Source organism: Patagioenas fasciata, chromosome 1 (genome assembly GCF_037038585.1).
Source record: "Patagioenas fasciata isolate bPatFas1 chromosome 1, bPatFas1.hap1, whole genome shotgun sequence".
Taxonomy (NCBI): Eukaryota; Metazoa; Chordata; class Aves; order Columbiformes; family Columbidae; genus Patagioenas; species Patagioenas fasciata.
In genome coordinates, this window is record NC_092520.1 from 4,250,659 (window position 1) to 4,270,807 (window position 20,149).

General features: G+C 50.2%; 1 protein-coding gene across 3 annotated transcripts; it reads left to right on the forward strand.

Annotated features, from left to right (window-relative positions):
• The first annotated feature begins 403 nt into the window (after window positions 1-403).
• TSKU (tsukushi, small leucine rich proteoglycan) lies at window positions 404-19,615 on the forward strand. 3 transcript variants are annotated; one of them, XM_065833458.2, is made up of 3 exons: window positions 404-617; window positions 3,024-3,107; window positions 17,929-19,615. In XM_065833458.2, exon 3 carries the CDS (start codon window positions 17,939-17,941, stop codon window positions 18,995-18,997), a length of 1,059 nt encoding a protein of 352 aa, XP_065689530.1. In that variant the 5' UTR covers window positions 404-617; window positions 3,024-3,107; window positions 17,929-17,938; the 3' UTR covers window positions 18,998-19,615. The 3 variants fall into 3 exon arrangements, with proteins under 3 accessions (XP_065689530.1, XP_065689539.1, XP_071671594.1); XM_065833467.2 differs by lacking the exon at window positions 404-617 and adding an exon at window positions 1,249-1,366; XM_071815493.1 differs by lacking the exon at window positions 404-617 and adding an exon at window positions 1,987-2,337.
• The last annotated feature ends 534 nt before the right edge of the window (window positions 19,616-20,149 follow it).

Consider the following 20,149-nt stretch of genomic DNA (forward strand, 5'->3'; position numbering starts at 1 on the left):
TGGTGCATCCTCTTGACACCCACTCTGGAGATACTGATCAACATTGATCAGACCCCCTCTCAGCTTCTCCAGGCTGAACAGCCCCAGCTCTCTCAGTCTTTCCTCATCAGAAAGATGCTTCAAACTCCTCAGCATCTTTGTAGCCGCTGGACTCCCTCCACTAATTCCTTGTCCTTCTTAAACTGGGGAGCCCAGAACTGATCCCCAAGAAAGCAAAGGGACGACAAATAATTTTACCCAGGGGGATGCAAAGCAGCAGGGAGGGCGAGTGTCTGTATGTGTGTGCATGCAAAGGCGGCTTGACACCCACCCCCCTGTTTTCCCCCATAAGGGGGGAGTCTGCCAGCTCGGGAGCGGCACAGCCGAGCGCAAGTCCTGCCTCCTTCTTCCTCCTCCTCCTCCCAGATGTTCCCTTGTGTGCAGCCATCTGTTGAGCTCCCTCCTCCTCCCTCCTCCTGCGGGGAAGGGGGCAGCCCGCTTGCCCGGCCAGCTGCACGCCTTGAACGAGGAGAAGGAGGAGGAGGAGGAGAAAGGAGGAGGGATACGGGGATACCCGGCCCCCAAGCCTCGCTGCTGCCGGCTCCCGCTCCCCGCCGTGGGAACCAACCCCGGTCCCGGTGAGTCCTCCCCATCCCCTCCCCAGGGCTGGGTGTGCAGAACCGCGGGGTGTTGGAACCCCCCCTTCACCCCCAATTTTTGGGGAGAGGGGAGCTCGCTGTGTAAGGGTGGGCTGTGCCCTCCCTGTAGCCTCCCCGGGGAGCTGGGGATGCTCAGGGCCAGCTCTGGGGGTGTCTGTTGGGGAGCACACACACCCCCCGGCCTCCGAGTGGGGAAACTTTTTTGGTGTGATGAGTTTGCCTGGTGTGGGGACTCAGCGGTGCGGGGACAAAACACCTGGGGTGCGGAGTGGGGGAGAACAGGGGTCTCGAGTGGGGGTAAGGTACTTTTTCCCCCACCTCTGGCTTTCTCAAAGCGAGGCAATTTTGGGGTGCAGCGGGGTGAGTTCGAACCCCCAGCCCGGCTCCCTCGCCCTGGCGGGTGTACGGGGAGGGCATGAAGCGTCTCCAACCGGGATCTCTCCCCTTCTCCTTCTCCCCCCACCCGGTGCTATGGTGGTTTAACAGAGTGCTCGGGATTGCCACGGCTGCAAAGTAATCCGAGCAGCAGCTGGAGGCTCCGCACCGCCTCCCCTGCCCGGTTTCAAGGCTTTGATTTCACACAGGGCTCCCTGTCTCCCCTCCTCTCCTCCCCCCCGCCCCCTTTTCCCCGGCCCTCCCCTCCCAGCACTGAGGTTGGGGCTAGAAAAGAGGTTTTTTGCTCGGGTTCTGGTGCTGGGAGGCTCATAGGGGTTTGCAGCTCATCCAAGGTAAGGGGAGAAAGGAGAAGGGGTGGGGGGCAAAGCCTATGGGGGTGTCCTGCATGGGGTGAAGAGGCTGGAAGGTGCAGAGGGGGCTCGTCACCCCCCGGGTTGCAGAGATAAGGGCAGGACAAAGCTCCTTGCCTGGGAATTTCCCATGCCTCTAAGTGGATTAAGCTGGAGGGGAAGGTGTGTTTGGGGTTGGGGGGAAGGAGGGAAAGGAAGCAGACCAGGATTTATTTGTTCTCTTATTGCAATAAAAACAGAAGATAATAATGAAAAAAAAAAAAAAGCTGCTGGTTGTGACTTTTGAGTCAGGAGGTCAGAAAGCATGGGGTTCCCCTGATAATGCACACACCCTGTAAACTTTTAAGCAGCTCCATGGAAACTTGTTATTAATGCTGCAGTCATTAAAAGGCGCAGACCACGGGCGGATTTATTAGCCCAGTAAACCACAACACGTGCCAGCTCGCGCTCTCTGGAAACAAAAGGGTCCTCCGTCAACTTTACGCCTCTGCTTGGGGTTGGGGAAGGCTGGGGAGGGTGAGAGCGGCGAGGATGGAGCTGGTGGCTCGTGTCGTGGGGAAGCAGCGTCGCCTCCGTTAACCGATGCTCTCCATCGCGGTCAGCTCACGTAATTCGGTGGCAGCGACGGAATTTGAGCGCGGGGGTAACGAGAGCACCGAGCCGATCTCACGGCGTTTCATCGCAGGAGCCTCCGCTTTTTTTCACCCGGGTGTCTGCCATGATAAATCAGCTGCCGTTAGCCTGAATAACCGCATTCACCCAAGTTACAGTGGGAAACTTGTCTGGGGTGGACACTGTGCCATTGCTCTGCAGACAGCAGCCGGTGCCGGTCGCTGGCGTTGCGCTGAAATATTGCATTGATCGCTGCTCCGAAGCTCGTCTGGCAGCGCACGGAGCTTGATCGCAGCGGGAGAGAGCCAAGCAAAGACGGGGAGAAGAGGCACTGTGGAAAGGCAAGGCTTAGACTGATCTCTCCAGGAGTAACGAGCACGCTGGATGTGTTAGATGCTGAAAGAACCAGAGGGAAGCGGGGAGAATTCGCAGCCTAAACTTGGCCGGCTGCTCGCTGCAAAGTGGGTTAGCGTCTGCCGTCATCCTGGCGTTGGGCACAGCTCGTGTCCCTTCACAACCCACAGGCGCCAGTCGCCGTCCCGGAGAGGTGTTTGCTCACAATGTGGGTTAGAAATGACCTGGCGAGGCCCTGACCTGTGCTCAGTTTTTGTCAATCTCGGCTCTGGTGCGAGGTGGTGGGTACGCGGGGTGAATGATGCTGGGGACCGGGGTAGGCAGGAGGTCGGGTGGCAGCACCCAGACACGTTGTTATCCCCCTGTGGCACCCGCTGCGGGGAGAGGCTGCTGGTTCGTGAATGAATTGGAGCAGCTGTTGGCAGAGGCAGCGGGGAGCAATCGCAAAAATGCCCGGAGGGAACCAGGACGTGATGGACATCCCGGGGGATATTAATTAATAACGGTGAGGTGGGAAAGCTGCAGGGAGATCCCTCACCCCCATTCTTTAAGATTGAGTGCAAGGCATAAAACAGCATGAATGGGTGGGAAGAAATTGGGAGAAAAGAGCTGTAAAATAAAACAAAACAAAACAAAAACATGCAAAAATATATCTATTTTTTAAAATATACAGGAAAAAGCATCCTGTGCTCCCCCAGCCCTGCAGTGAACAGCAGCGTGTGCCACCCCTGTGCGAGACAGAGCTGGGGAAATAAAGGTGAGCCACTGTCTTCTGAAGGTTTAGAGTTTTCCCTCCATCCCTAACCGCTTTTCTTTTTTTCCTCCTCTTTCATGCTCTTCTCCCTCCTCCTCCTCGCTTGTCAGCTGGTTGGTGGGGAGAAGCAGAGGGTGGGATAAGACAAGGCATCCTTGTCCGGAGCCCTCCTGACCCCCAGCACCCCCAAGCCGTGCGGTAGCCACAGCGCTGACCTGCTGGCAGGTTATCAAAAGAAACTTCCGAATGCCGAGATGTTGAGGGGAGAGATAAAGCCTGGCTTGAGCAAGCCACTTCTTGTCTTAAAACTTGGCACCTGGACCTATCAAGGGGAATGTGTGAATGGTTCAGCCATTCAGTACAAAGAATCCTTGAGATTTTTAGTTATATTGCAATTTATATATATATATATATATATATTTAATTCCCTGGGAGTTTCCATCATTTTCTCCAGGAGTGTTTAAGATGTGCAGCAATGGGAAGGAAATACGTGCTCTGAGAATCACCCCGGCCTCCCCCCCTGTAAGAGATTAAACCAACCTGGCTGCCTTAGCACGGGACATTCCTGAGTTGCATTAACCGGGCTGGAAATCTGCCTGTTAGAGCAGCAGCAAACCGGAGAAAAGAAGAAAAGGCACTTTATCTTTGCTGTAGCTGAGCAAAGGGCCGTGTGCTGTGTGTAATATCTGAGTGACAGTATCTGCGGGTTTTCTTTTCCTTCCCTTTTTCTCCCCTTCTGCTTCTCTTTTGCTGTCCATGTGTCTGTGATGTTGATTGCTCTCTTTTCCTCTGGCTTGCGCTTGCCAGCTCAAATCCAGGGCTGGGGAGAGAAATAAGGGCTATTTTGGTTTTTTTTGAGTTTGAATAAAATATCTCTTGTCAGGAAAAACTGAGACTTAAAGGCAAAGTCCTGCTGTGGCAAATGGGTCAAACCAGATTTGATTCCTCATCCCCATCCTATCTGAAGAGAAAAACTTGCACAGAGCTCTCCAAGTGGGGCCAAAATCACCTCTTTTCCTCCTATCCTTGAGAACTCCGCTGTAGGATGCACAGTAAGGCCAAGTTTCACACAGCAGGACAGAGGAGACTTTTCCTTCAAAGCCCTTTAATCCCAGTGCAAAGGCTCAGTTCCCACCCAAGGACCAGGCTGCCCAGGGCAGTGGTGCAGTCACCATCCCTGAAGGGATTTAAAAGACGCATAGATGAGGTTCTTATGGACACGGTTTAGTGACAGTGTTGGGCTAATGATTGGACTCAATCCTGAGTGTCTTTTCCGACCAAAACGACTCTATGATTCTATAACATACACCGCTGTATCTACCCAGGACTAGAGCATTGCGACCTCTTCCAAGAGATCTCCAGCTCAAAGGATTACAGGATCAGAGGGTGACAGTGAACCTGGCCAGTCTCACACACAGGAGGGAGCATTGCTCTTCTGGAATGTCCCCAAATGTCCCCTGGTGCCCCCTATCTCCTGAGTTCACAACAGGAACAGAGTGCAAGGGGCCAGCACCATGTAGGGAACATGTATGAGGATGCTGTAATTCGGGAAGTCTTACTTAGCCAGTCAGTGATTTCGGGTCAAACTGTGTTAGGAGGTCATTTAATACAGGATTAAATAGTAAAGACAGATGCTTGTGTGCATCCTGGGTGACTTAAGGCATCTCCACATCATGGCAGAAGTGCCACAGAGCTGCGCCAACAACAAGGGGACAGGGATGGGGACAGGACGGAGGTGAGCAGCATGGGTGGGTAGAGGTCCCTGGAGAGGCAGGTGTGATGTTGGCACCCACCAAGGCTGCAGCCACCCTTCAGAGTGTGTGAGCACTGATTCGAGAGGTGCTTAGATACTTCTCCAAGACAGCCACCTCCACAGATGTCCCCTTCCCTGTCCCCAGGCCTTGCTACCCATTTTGCAGAGGAAAAAGCAGGGCTGGTGTCCCCAGTGTGTCCTGGCAAGGCAAGAGTTGAACGTGGTACATGAGGACAGCGGTGGCATTTGACTGGACCAGTTGTGGTGGCATTGGCAGGGGGCTTCTCCATGGGGTGAGACCAGGGCATCTTGGCTTGTGCTCCATTCCCAGTTAAAGTGGTGGGATTTGAACCTGAGGATGGTTGGCCCATTGCCACACAGGAATGAACACCTCTTGACACTGGGGTTAGTCAGCCTTAAGGTGTCAGGAGGGAAACTGAGGCATGCAAATATAGACTTGCAGCAAATTCAGTGGTGAGAAATGGGTCCTGCTGGGGACATGGCTCTCCCAACCTACTTTTGATGACCCTTCTCTCCAAGACCCTGCACAAGCCAAGAGGGACTGGAGGAACCTGATCTCGGTGAAGATGTCCCTGTTCATTGCAGGGGGGTTGCACTAGATGAGCTTTGAGGGTCCCTTCCAACCCAAGGTCTTCCATGATCCTGGCCATGGAGAGGAGGTAAAGAGCTAAGGAGAAACCACAACACTGGAGCAATGAAGCATCATCTGGGCTGAGGATGATGCCCAGTGGCTAAACCCCTTGTCAGCTTTACCCAGATCCCTTTCCCCTCTCCAAATCCCCCCTTTCTGAATCTTCTAGGAGATCTGCTGGGCGTAGCGAATGTCTCACGTGCTTTACCAGGGTGGGGGCAGCTCCTGAACTGATGCTCTACCGAGCGGTTTTGTTTGCGTTCATTGTTCTCAGCGTCACGTTGCAAAATTATTGGCGAGGGGGGAAGAAGGGCCGTGAGGGGAATGAGATGGGAGCCTCCAGCTGTGCTGTTTGCAACAATAACGGCCAGGATTGTATTTATTATCTCCTCGGCGGAGGGTCTGCAGCTGCACGCTGAGAGCCACAGGCGGCAAAGAGGCCAGGAGATTATTGTGCGTGAAAAAAACAATACGAAAACCAACCACAAAAATAAATAAAAAGCCCACAAAGCAGCCCTGGGCCAGTGAGGGCAGCACCAAGGGGCACCCAGCTTGTTGTTGCCTCCTTGCTTTGCCCTCCTGTGTTGAAGCCCCGCAGGGCTGTAAGGACAAGGGAGGTTGGGAGATGCTGCCTTTCAGAGAGATAAAGCTGCACAAGGATAAGGTCCTCTTAAAATCCTCCTGGCAGGGCTGAAGGTGTGGCCCAGGTGGGGTGAATTTCTTTCCCCTTTGCTTTTTGCGTGATTTTGGTCTGTGTTGTTCACCTCTGCTTGCTGGAGTTGGGCAGAGCACCATGGCCAAGGCACGTGGTCAGAGGTAGCGTTTGGACACCTGATTTGCAGCCACCTCTGTTTCAAGGAGAAAGAGCTGGAAAGCCCCTAGAGATCATAGAGTCATAGAATAGTTTGGGTTGGAAGGGACCTTCAAAGCCCATCCAGTGCCACCCCTGCCATGAGCAGGGACATCTTCAGCAGCTCAGGTTGCTCAGAGCCCCGTCCAGCCTGGCCTGGGATGTCTCCAGGGATGGTTCATCCACCACCTCTCTGGCCAACCTGGGCCAGGCTCTCACCACCCTCAGTGTAAAAAATGTCTTCCTCGTGTCTGGCCTGAATCTCCCCTCCTCTAGTTTAAAACCATCACCCCTTGTCCTATCACAACAGGCCCTACTCAAAAGTCTGTTCCCATTTTTCTTGGTGTCCCCTTTTGAGTCTGGAAAGGCTGCACTAAGGTCTCCCTGGAGCTTCTGTTCTCCAGCCGAACACCCCAGCTCTCTCAGCCTGTCCTCCCAGCAGAGCTGTTCCAGCCTCGCATCATTCCTGGGGCTCCTCTGGCCCCTCTCCAACAGCTCCATGTCTTCTCACACTGAGGGTATGGCCGAGCAGCTCTGTTAACAGTTTAAAACTGCTTGACAGTTTAAAACCAAGAAGTGTCCAGCATGGACAGGAGGTTTCCCCTCCCTGTGCTGCACCTCTTAATGTTTCTCGCTGGCCTGGCATATGGTGTTCGTCCCAGCATGCATTCCTCTTGAATTATATCACGTCTCTGGGAGCTGGAGTGCTCTGTAAAAATATCGTCATTGCAGGAGCCGGCACAAGAACTGGCTGGGGTTGGGGGTCAGATGTGGGAGAGCATTATCAAAAGCTGAGGCTACAGGAAAATCTTGCTGGGATCACTTTTAGCTGTCAATAATCGACCAGCTAAGAAATAAGGCCCTGTCTTAGGTGTTTTATGCTTTAAAAATTTACATCAGCTTGCTGGATTTCTTAGTCTGACACCAGGAGTGGTCAGAGAGGAGGGAGTGGCGTGTACAGCCCTGATGTTGCAGAACAAGCTGTGATCCATCATTTTTAAATTGATCTTGTGCAAAGGGGGATGCAGGCCTGAAGAACGAGGGTTAATTCTCCCTGTGATTTGGGTAAAGCCTGAGTACTCCAAGCCTTCCTCCGTGCATCACGATGAGTCCTTGGGCATCAGAGATGATGGAAGGGGCAGGGATATCTGCTTGTAGCTCTACCAAGTCCCTCTACAGCAAAATGCATCAGGGTTGGTGTAAAACTAGGTGTAAACCTCTCCCTTTGCTATGCTGAAGGGCTGGTTTCTAAACCTATTCGTGCCAAAATAACCCCTCTGCAACGGAGACTTCCCATTCTGGGTTGTGTTGCTGGGTTTACAATAAAGATCCTGCTCAGGCTGAATTGGAAGCAGTTAAGAAAATATTTGTGTTCCTGGCTGGGATGATGTCTGTGTTACATGCAGCAAGTGCCAGGACAGCAAGACCTCCTGTTCCTGGAAATGCTTACTATTAAAAAGCAGCAGGGGAGGATGGGAAGCAGCAGGGTCAAAGAATTTGGGGTGGTCACCCCTGGGGTGATGCTGGAGGAGGAGAAAGCCCCGAGTTTCTGCATCCCTCATGGGCATCTTGTTTGATCCCGGCATCCCAGGCTGCTGGGAACTGGTGTGAGGCTCCTGATGCTCCCGGTTTGAGTGGCCCTGCAGCTGGCATAGCCAGGAGGCAACGGGAGGGACAGGATGCTCATAAAGTCACAGAATAGTTTGGGTTGGAAGGGACCATCAAAGCTCCCCCAGTGCCACCCCTGCCATGAGCAGGGACATCTTCACCAGCTCAGGTTGCTCAGAGCCCCGTCCAGCCTGGCCTGGGATGTCTCCAGGGATGGTTCATCCACCACCTCTCTGGACAACCTGGGCCAGGCTCTCATCACCCTCAGAGTCAAATATTTCTTCCTCATGGTGGCCTGAATCTCCTTCCTTTAATTCAGAAGCATCAGCCCTTGTCCCATCGCAACAGGCCCTGCTCAAAAGTCTGTCCCCATCTTTCTTATCAGCCCCTTTTAAGTACAGAAGGGTTGCAATAAGGTCTCCTCAGAGCTTTCTCTTCTCCAGGCTGAACACCCCAAAAGCAGCAGTTAGTTTCCCGTATCCCTATACAGCTTTAGGGTTAAGTTGTTGCAGAAACATAGAATCACATCCCCTCTGCTCCCAGGAGCCCCGTGAATCCCGGAGGTGACACGCTGCACTGACACCTCCAGAGCTCCAGGGACTTGGTGAATTTAATTTCCTTTCAGGAACGCCTCCTCTGGGCTCAAGCACATCTTGGAATGAGGCTGGTGAGCAAAACTGCTTTCAAAAGCCATGGGAGACTATTTCCCCCACCCCAAATATAACCACTATTAACCTGGCAGCATCCTCAGCTAAGTAGGGAAGGGGGATTTTTGTGCAAAACCCTGGTGCTGCTGTGATTTAACTCCTAATTTGCCTGTGCTGGATGGAGGTAGCACTGACTTTTTCCCATTCCAGGTGAAATTTCTGGGAGCTAGGCTTCTGTTTGCTTCCAAGATGTGGCTTTTTGAGGCATGCAGATCTTGGGGCAGCAGAAATCATCCATATTTCAGCCACAGATGTAAATCAGCTGGAACTCACCCTATGGGTTGGCAGAGCTGCCCACACAGGCTTCCTTTTGTCAGAGCCCAAAATACACCGCACCGCACCTTGGTTTCCTCCTTGGGAGGGATGAGGGATGCTGGGGGAGAGATTGCACAAGTGGAACAAACAATTCGCTGTTTAAACACTAGGATGATAAATTACCCGTGGCCTCTTGCAAAGCAGATGGGATTTGTGACATTAACAGTTGGAGCAAAGATTATTTTAATAGAGCTCTCCATTTATTTTCTAAAGAAAGGATAATTATTTTTTACTTTAAAGTAAAAATACAGCAGAGGCTATTTCAGCTGAGCAAGGGATGTCACTTGTTTGAAAACAAACCCATAGTGTGAAGCTATAGAAGGTGCTGGGTTCCCTCTTGATCTATCCCATATGTCCTCTCTGCAGCCCGTGTGGTAGACTGGGGGGCTGCTTGGTTTTTGGCTTTGGGGTTATGAAATGTGCCTGATGCTTAACAATTTGGCTTTGCTCTTGCTCATCTTACCTATCCCATCCCCTGTAATGTCTATGAAAATTTCCCTGAAGGATGGAGAACATCGGTGGGATGCTGGTTAATCTTTGTGGTTTTGGTTCAGTAGTTTCTCTGTGTCTGGAGCTGAGAAAAGTAAACAGAGATAACTGAGATGTGGGGAAAATGAAGAATGGTGTCTTGTTTTTAATGCCTTGGCCCTTCCATCTCTCCACATGCCAAATTGCATGGGGTTTTCTTTGTGAAATTCAAGTCTTGCAAAGACAGGCTTGATGCAGAGCAATGGGGTCTCTATCATATCCAGATCTGGGCAGCTCGTGGCAGTTTTGTCCCCTCTTGAAATCACCTGAACAGGGACAGAACTCCCAGCAGAGCAAACAGACCACTGGCTCGAGATCTGCTGGTCGTGGCCACCTCTTGTGAGCTATGGGGACCTACAGGTCAGAGAGGAGAAATCCCATCCTGAGCCCACCCGTCCCATCACGCCGCCCACCCTGGTCTGCCTAAAATAAAACCACATCGCTGCATTGAAGGAGGAGAAAAGACTTTTTCTTTCCATCCCCCATTTAGTGCCTATTATATATTATTCTTCCATAGCCTAGTAAGGTATATTCCTGACACCGCTGGGTTAATTACTTGCTAACGACAATTCCTTTGGTGGTGGGGCTCTTGACTGAATGCAAAGGAGGTGCTTTTACATGCATTATTAGGCAGCTTTAAAGGAGAAAGGAATTCACAGAGGTTTGGGGTTTTTTTCCCCCTCATTCCCTGCATTTAAGTCTGATTTTCCCCAGGGAGCGGGGAGATGGAGCCAAAAGTGTTCATGCACCTGCAGGGTGATTTTAGCTCCTGTTCAGGCCCTCTGGTGTCCCTTTACATTGAGCCATAAGGGCTAACACCACCGTTCCAGTGGCTGCATTTTCCCCCATCCCAATGCTTGTATACACTGGCGGGGAAAATAAGGCAAGGAGAAGGAGAAGACTGGGTTGCACGTCCCCTTCTTTATATCCTGATGGGTAACTGGGGATGACTCTGCTGTCTAAGCAGCTTTGCATTTCACGCTGATAAGGGGGCTGATAAGAAAGATGGGGACAGACTTTTGAGCAGGGCCTGTTGTGATGGGACAAGGGCTGATGCTTTAAAATTAAAGGAAGGGAGATTCAGGCCAGATATGAGGAAGAAGTATTTGCCCCTGAGGGTGGTGAGAGCCTGACCCAGGTTGTCCAGAGAGGTGGTGGATGCCCCGTCCCTGGAGACATCCCAGGCCAGGCTGGACGGGGCTCTGAGCAACCTGAGCTGGTGAAGATGTCCCTGCTCATGGCAGGGGTGGCACTGGATGGGCTTTGATGGTCCTTTCCAACCCAAGGTATTACATGATCACCCAAAAGTGACTTGTGCAGTGGCTCCTGGTGGAAGGCTCCATGAATTTAGATGAGGTGAATTTAGAAGAGCCAAGAGATGGATTCTCATCCTGCCATCACCGACACCTGGAGTAACTCCACTCAGATCCCTCAAACCCACACAAACAAATGCAGGACCAAACCTATGTAGCAGATACTTGGATTTTCATTAGCCCTCCTCTCCCTAAATCCAAGAAGTCACAACCACTGAGTAGAAAACCAGGATCAGTATTTGTAAAGCAAACCCCAAACCAGCTGACAACAAAAAAATAGCAAATTGATCAGAAAGCTCTGCTCCCGTTTGCACCAAAACTCCTTTGTGAGGAAGCACTAATTGGTTTAATGAGCTTTACAGAGGGAGTAAACACAGCTCTTTGCTGCATGTGTTTCGGGAACTCTTCTGCAGGGAAAATCTAGTCTGAAGCAGGCAGAGCAAAAGCCTTGATAAATGTTATTTCTGATGGATTCACATCAAAAATCCCCAGTGACTTTGTCAGCAGCAGTTTCTCTATCATGTGAGGGGTGTGTGCCTACAAATTAAGGGATTAATAGTCTCTGGCTGGGGGCTGGCTTGAGCCAGTTTTGTGGGATCTGGAGAATGGGCTGCGATTGCATCTGTGCCGTCATTTGGGCTCAGCCTGGGAGACTCCACACTGGAAAAGCGTAGCTGTTGTTAGTGCTGCACTTCAGTTGATAATTGTTCTTATTTTACAGGTTAATTAATGGGAGGGGGAAACAAAACAAGCAAAGAGAAATCTCTGAAGCACTTCTGTTGTTGGAGAAGCAACTAAGGAGCATTCTGTTGCTCCAAAGCCTCTCAAGAGCCTCAGTCTGGAGGATATATGGTCTCTATCATATCCTATGCAGCTTGCTCTGCTTTCCAGTAATGTTCCCTTTCCCCTGGCCCCAGTTAGTGATTGCAGCCAAGTGGGCCCTGTGGGCCTTGCTATAAAGACTTTGCTTTTGTCCAGTTGGCTGATGCAAGATCCAGAAGACAATCCCCAAATTTCCCTCCTGATGAAATGTAGTTTCTAATCCAACTCCTCCATTCTTCACTAGGACAGCAACTTTTATTCGGGATAGGTGGACTCCAGCCCTTCTTTTTTTGCCTCTTTCCTTTACAGGTTTCTCTATTTGCTGTTAATCCAGAATTAATTCAGCAGCACATTGGTGAAAAAAAGTGGAAATTATCAGGATCTGTTCACCGTGCCTTAGACACTCAGGGATTCATGTCATACCTGATCTGCTCAAATCGTGAGCTGTTATTGAAAAGATGGGTCCTGTTTTCCCTATTCCTCTGTCAGAGCTGCTAACCCTGCAGCTGGGCAGAGAGCCTATTAGGGAGGAGTGTAGGGGAAAGGGACCTGGGGGTCCTGGGGACAGCAGGGTGACCATGAGCCAGCACTGGGCCCTTGTGGCCAGGAAGGCCAATGGTACCTGGGGTGGGTTAGAAGGGGGGGGTCAGTAGGTCAGAGAGGTTCTCCTGCCCCTCTGCTCTGCCCTGGGGAGACCACACCTGGAATATTGTGTCCAGTTGTGGCCCCTCAGTTCCAGAAGGACAGGGAACTGCTGGAGAGAGTCCAGCGCAGGGCAACAAAGATGCTGAAGGGAGTGGAGCATCTCCCGTGTGAGGAAAGGCTGAGGGAGCTGGGGCTCTGGAGCTGGAGAAGAGGAGACTGAGGGGTGACCTCATTCATGTTTACAGATATATAAAGGGTGGGTGTCAGGAGGATGGAGCCAGGCTCTTCTCGGTGACAACCAATGACAGGACAAGGGGTAATGGGTACAAACCGGAACACAAAAGGTTCCACTTAAATTTGAGAAGAAACTTCTTCATGGTGAGGGTGGCAGAGCCTGGCCCAGGCTGCCCAGGGAGGTTGTGGAGTCTCCTTCTGTGCAGACATTCAAACCCGCCTGGACACCTTCCTGTGGAACCTCAGCTGGGTGTTCCTGCTCCATGGGGGGATTGCACTGGATGAGCTTTCCAGGTCCCTTCCAGTCCCTGACATTCTGGGATTCTGTGATTCTGTGGGCAACCTGATTTGCTGGAAAACTGACCCACCAAAAGGGAAAAAGGAAGATTAGGGGTTTTTTTTGTTGAATGAGTAATCTGAATTGATTAATCCTGGGTGCACGTGGTTGCTGGGTGGGACTCAAGTTTGGAGGATGTAGCCAGGGATGGGGTGGGAAGCAGCAGCCCAAGGAGAGTGGACAACTGGCCAAGCCATGGTCAAGGAGCATCTCCAAGATTTGGTCTGATCTTAGGTGGGTTTCATCCCCTTTTGGTACAATTTCTTTCTCTTCACACCACCCTAGAGACAACCTGGTGTTTCTGCACTTCTTACTTACATACCTTGAGCTTCATCGGGTGTCTTTGGGTCTCCAGGCCTGACTCAAGCTGCATTTCAGCTGATGTGTTTCCAAATGACACGTACGGGGAGGCCCAGGGGTGCGGCATAAACAAGGGGGCTATTTCCTGACTCCATCAAACAATGAAGTTTCAAACATCTCCCCTTTTTATTATTTTGTAATTAGTCCTTGAGTTTTGGCTATAGGGATTTCCAGCTTGGTGGTTGCCAGGGCAACCGGAGGTGGCCTAAGTAGCATCCTCTTCATCTCTGCCTTCCTGAGTTGGGGACCAGTCCCCCAGCAATGGGCTTCCATCTAGGGCGGGATGTGTTAGCTCATCTTCCTTGGGTTGGAACAAGGTCAAAAAGTCTCAGCTGTGGATCAGGCAAGGCTAGCGAGAAAAGTGTTTAAGGAAGAGAAGAAGGGGAAATCAAGCGTAGTGAGAAGCGTGAATTTGCAACAGCACCATAACAAAGGTTTCTTCTCTCCCACCCCACTGCCCGATCATCAGCTGAGACCTGCGTTTCCTCTGCAGTCTGGTTTTAAAATCAGATTTTAATGGGGTTTTTTTGGGCAGGGAAATTCCAGTATGAGGTTTCTGCCCGGGTCCTGCCTCATGGTGGTGCAGGGGATGAGCAGATCAGGGAGGAGACATCAGGGCATCTGCAGGCTCAGGGAGAGATGTGGGATTTGGGGAGCTTGGTCCAACTTTGGCTCTGTTGCCCATCACTGGGTCTCCTTGGGATTGTCTCAGGATAGTTGCCATGCAGAAAGCATGAGGAACATATAAAGACCAGAGCCCTGCAGCCACTCCTGGCACCTGAAACATGGGGGATGATGCTAGACATGAGGAAGAAATTGTTGTCCCTGAGGGTGGTGAGAGCCTGTCCCAGGTTGCCCAGAGAGGTGGTGGATGAACCATCCCTGGAGACATCCCAGGCCAGGCTGGACGGGGCTCTGAGCAACCTGAGCTGGTGAAGATGTCCCTGCTCATGGCAAGGGTGGCACTGGGTGAGCTTTAAAGGTCCTTTCCAAGCCCAACTATTCTATGATTCTACGATGCTGCAGCTCCAGCAGCTCTTGTTGAAATCAGTGGGTACAACAAGCCCCCCAGAGCTGCCAGATGGCCAAAATTTATCCCTGGGATCTCTCTACACCACAACAGCCATAGAAATTAAAAGGTCATGGCTGAACCAGCCTGAGAACACACTTTTTTTCTCCCAGTGGCTTTGCCTCCACTAACCCAGGTGATGGGTCTCGTGGTTTCTGGCCCATGGTGTTTCCTCCAGATGATTCTCCCCAGTGCTGCAAGAGTATAACTCATCTTCCTTTTACGAGGGGATACCTTGGCTTCCTGCCTTTGTCAACAGAGCAGCTCGTAGGCAGCAGTCCAAAGGCAATTTGATGCAGTTTCAAACGCACGCTGTAGACAGATGAACTGTAAATGCCTGTGGCGTGTTCCTTTCCCTGTTTCAAAGAGCACTATCGATTGCTCGATGCGATGATGAAGGACGCCTGTACCTGACTAAGCTCTTCGTCAATTATCTGGCAGTGCAGGAGTATCTTTCTAGGACTGGAAGATGACCAGTACCTTTATTTCTCCTACGTTTTATCAGAGCTATTGGCCAAGTGGCTCGTTAGCCTATGAATGCTTCATGCTGCTCCGTAAGGGAGTTTTTAACTGGCAGTAATGGATTGCATCTCATCTGCAAAGCAATTGCAAACCCAGTAAGGAGGAATTTGGGGCAGCGCTGCAAGGAGGGAAAAGGCAATAGATGCTGTACAAATACTTAAACTGAGCTTTGTGTAATGCCATTTCAGCTGCATAATTTTTCAGGCTTGCTGCTGGCTGGAGCCATGGACATTGCAGTGGGACCTGTTGTATCTGCCTATTTCTGACAATTGTTTTTGAGGCTGATCTGGAAGGGAATTCCCACATCAAAATGGGTGTGAGCAGCCTCATAATCAAAGCCCAATATGGGCTTTGATTCTTCTCTCAGTTAAACTAGGACTTGGGAGATTACCCTCTTGCTTTTCTTCAGCAGGAGCCCACCAGTGTCTCAGTGCTCAGAAAGCCAGGGTCTCACACTGATGTGTCTTTGGACCTGCTGGGGTCTGGTCCAGCTCCCACCAGAGCCAACAGGATGCCATGAGGAACTGAGCTGGGCTTTCAAAGGGGATGTTAGGAGGTGTTTTCCCTGTTGAGACATCAAGTGGGAATAACCATTGGGTGGGATTTGGCAGAAGAAATACAAGTTGACTGAGTTGACGCTTGCTCAGGTACTTCCCTATACATTTAACATCTGGGTTTTTGCTTTTTGAGTTTCCAAAGTGCTCCCCACTGCTGTAATTTCCGCTGGTGATAATACATTTCAGTGTGTTCCAAATGCAGCTTCATTAAAAAAAACCAAAACCAAGCAGTATTTAGTTTAGGAGGGACTGCAGAAAGGAGCAAACTATGGTCTGTCTGCACAGAACCAGAAGGGATCAGCCTTGAGGTCATTAGGAAAGCGACATCTGGAAATGTGTCTGCAGAAAGGGGCTCGACCCCTGTGTCCCCTCTGCACATGTATGTGTTTTCTCAAGAAACAGTCAAGATAGGCTGGGACTAGGGCTTATCTTACCGATTATCTGTTGTTTCTATGGAATAATGGACTCCGGAGGATTGCGTGTTGGCCTTTAGCAATGCTTTGGTTGCAGGCTTTTTGGTCAGAGTCCCAATTTCTGCTGTTTGCAGGAGGTTTGGGAGTTACTGCCAGACAAGTCGTATCAGTGATCAGGATGATATTTTTGCAACGCTTTCTCCCCTTTGCACTTCTTTTGCACATTGGCAAGCAGTCCCTGGTGGGTCTCCTGGGAAGGAGAGCAGTGCCAAGAAGACCATGCTGGAAAGGGAGAGAAAGCGATGCCAAGGGGTGGATGAGGGAAGATAAAGTGTGAACTTCTAGGAAATGGTCTTGGGAAGGTGCAAGGGCTGTGGGGAAGGCGCCTCAACCAGATCAAAGGGTGTGTGAGAAAGACGATACTGCAAGGAAGTTAATAAAAGGCTTTTAAACAGCAGTGGGAAAGGTGAGAACAGAGACCAGGGGGACTGAGGTGGGGATGGGAACTTTCATTTAAAGGGGATTTTATTTTTTTTTCTGGCTAAATGAGTGCTTGGCACGTGAGTCCTGTTTGTCACCAGCAGCTGATGGGTCTGCTTGCCTGGTTTGGTGGGGGTTTTTGTTGCTGGCCTCCTGGAGACCCTGTTTGTAAGGTAGGAGTCACCCATGACTGTAATTGGAACCAAAGAGGAGAGCCCTTGCTGCCTCTGCTGACCTGCAGGATGCTGTCACGCTCCAGCTCAGGCTCTCCAGAGATAAGGAGCTGAAGATTTTTTGGCTGGTTGCTGAAATCACACAGCTGCTGTTGCCCACAGTTGTGCAGAGGAGCTGTTGGGATGCGATCTGAAGAGGTGCAGATCCACTCTCTTCCTCCCTCAACTGTGATGATGGAGGGACAAACAGTTTTGATGGAGAAGGGTCAAACCCAGAGGGGTGGAGAGAGCTCCTTGCTTGCTGCCATCATTAATCAGAGACAATACTTAACATAATAAGGGAAGACTCCCCAGAGGCTGTATATGAAATAAATTGGCTCTTTCCACTCAATGCCTGGGCAGGTCCATCACAGCAGAGTCTGGGTTAGACTGAGCAGCCCTTGGTTCTTCTGCTCTGTCAAGTGAGGAGCCAACTGGCTGTTGTCTGTCTTGCCAGCCACCAGCCCAAGGACGGTTGGTTTTAGCCACCTGATATAAAGCAATGATCCTACCTACCTAAATGAATCTCAATTTGCATCTGAAGTCTAAGCATGAACTCCAGACATGCTGTCTGTTTGGGCAGCAGGCAGCTGGCCTTTCATGGACTCATAGAATAGTTTGGGTTGGAAGGGACCTTCTAAGCTCATCCAGTGCCACCCCTGCCATGAGCAGGGACATCTTCACCAGCTCAGGTTGCTCAGAGCCCCGTCCAGCCTGGCCTGGGATGTCTCCAGGGATGGTTCATCCACCACCTCTCTGGGCAACCTGGGACAGGGTCTCATCACCCTCATTATAAAAATTTCTTCTTCATGTCCAGTCTGAATCTCCCCTCCTTCAGTTTAAAACCATCACCCCTTGTCCCATCACAACAGGCCCTGCTGTTCTAGCTGTTCATCCTGGCTGATGTTCTGATGATGCTGTTATCTCTGTCACCCATAAGAAGTTTGAACAAATCTCTGGGTTTTCCTTCCCTATATAATTTCTCCAACCTGTCAGTGCAGGGTTTGAACTCAGCGCTCCCAAAGGTCACAGGGATGCCCTGACATGAAGACCTCTGTGTGCTGAAGTTTGCCAGGCTGTAAAATGACCCAGGGTTTGAGCTGTCATGTAGCTTTTTCCAGGGCCCAGTCAAAAGGATTCATGTTGGTTAGTTAGATCATGCTTTAAGGCGGCCTACTGTTCTTACAGCTAATTTCCAGTTATGTCTTTACTTGGTGATATCTGCAAAGATTCTTAACACAATATTCTTTCTCCACTAAGGTCCCAATGGATTTCATAATGTGAGAGACAAAGGATTTGGGATATCCATGTTATTTAAGGGTATATTTAATCTATCCTTTTGGAAAGACAGAGGAGAAGACTGCATGACTCAAACTGTTATACATCTCCAAAGAAGTAATTTCTATGGTAATTATTAAATCTATTTTCTTATCACCTTGTTTTCCAGGTCAACAACAATGCAGCTCCTAGCCTGGTTCAATTTGCTGCTTCTCCTCCCTTGTTTTGGTACCACCAAAAGCTGCTTTCCTGGCTGCCACTGTGAAGTGGAAAGCTTCGGTCTCTTTGACAGCTTTAGCTTGACCAAGGTGGACTGCAGTGGAATAGGCTCACACATTGTTCCCGTCCCAATCCCTCTGGATACCTCCTATTTGGATCTGTCATCAAACAAACTGGAAACAATCAACGAATCAATGCTCACTGGCCCTGGATACACCACCTTGGTGAGTCTTGACCTGAGCTACAACAAAATTGCCAAGATTTCCCCCACAACCTTCTCCAGGCTTCGGTACCTGGAGTCCTTGGATCTGAGTCATAACTCTCTGGAAGTCCTTCCAGAGGACTGTTTCTCCAGTTCTCCTCTGGGCGACATAGATTTGAGCAATAACAAGCTTTTGGATATATCTATGGACGTTTTTGCTTCAAAAGGTCAAGGAAAACCCCTGAATGTGGATCTATCCTACAATATGCTCAGTGCCATCACGAGGCATCATGAAAAGAGCATCCCTAACATCCAGAACTTAAATCTTTCTGGAAACAGGCTAACATCTGTGCCAAACCTCCAAGGGATTCCTCTCCGATACTTAAATCTTGATGGGAACCCTCTACTCAGAATTGAGAAAGGCGACTTTGTGGGGCTGAAAGATTTGATTCATTTATCCCTCAGTGGCTTGCACGGATTTGGAGAATTATCTCCTTATTGCTTCAAGGAACTACAAGCCCTCCAAGTTCTGGATTTATCCAGCAATCCCAACCTGAAGTCACTGACTGCTGAAGTTATCTTTGGTCTGAATTCCCTACAAGAGCTCAACCTCTCTGGGACAGGTGTGTCATCCTTGCCAAAGACTGCGCTGAAATACCTGCCTTCCATCAAAAGCATCACCCTGGGGAAGAACATACAGTGTCTTAAGACCATCAAAGAAGGACAGTACCACCGACAAATTGGGCTGACCAAAAAAGAGGTCCTCAGTTGCCACAACAGCCATGGGTCCGTAGCAGCAGCATCTTACGTTTCGTGATGAAAGCCAGGGAAAAGGGGCAGGGAAGGGAGGGCAGGGGGGGCGTGGGATTTGTACAGGTGTCGGACTGAGATGGTTTGCAGTGTGCCTTTTGTAAAACTGTCAATAATTTATATATTTGTATACGCCAACATGGATCGTGGATTTTTATAAACTCTCAAATCCCAGCCCGCATCATCTGCAGGCTCCAGATTCTGCCCAGTGCGTTGAAGGTCCCACAAAAGCTCAAGAGCGGTGATGCTGGACAACGGGGACCAAGCTGCTCTGCAGGTCCCAGGGCAGAACAGCTGGTCTGGAGCAAACCTTCACGCCCCAGACATTTTTGTAGGAGCAAAGCTACGCCTGTCCAGAGCACACACCAAAATGTACTGACTCCGTAGCTGCTTGCTTACAAGACCGTGCATCATCCTTTTTTTATTTTTAATTATTACCCCCCAAGAAGTGCCTTCTGGATGTTGCCTTCATTAGCAGCACCCTGTTCCCTGTCATGCACTTTCAGTCTTGAAGAAACATTTCCAGGCAAACCTGAATACAGGGTGCTCCTAATGTGCTGCTTTTTACATGTCATTTGCATAGACGTGCAATGAACATTGAGTAAGCCGAGAACTTTTCCCACAGCTTTATCCCTATTTTCCCATCTTTATCCTTTTTTTTTGCATCAAATTACTTCAGGTCCAACCTTGGCAACCTCCCATCTCTCTAACCTTGGTGAGATATTGCTCAGAGATGATGTGCAGCAGAGCAAGGCAAGCAGAGGGCTCTGCCAACAGCCGCATCTCACCCAGGAACCAGCCTCTGATGGAGCAAATTAACTGAACTGCCAAGTGAAGAGATCACGTAGCCCAGCTTAAATGAAAAAAAACCAATCCTTCCTCCCTTTCTGGGGAAGTTTGGAAGAAAACCTTGGCAGGGGTTGTCATCTTGATGACCTTATCAAACCAAGACGTAGCCCCAAAGGACATGAGATTAAGCTGTTTCCATGCTGACGTTCCCCATCGGAACATAACATCTGCAACTCAGCTGGGCTCATGGGGCAATTTCCAGCACCAAAACGCTCTCCAGAACGTGCCAGGAGAAGAATTAACACTGACGCCTGCAAACCTGGAGCGCTTCGCCTATCAGGGGAAAGATCTTGTTTGGGTTTTTTTGTTT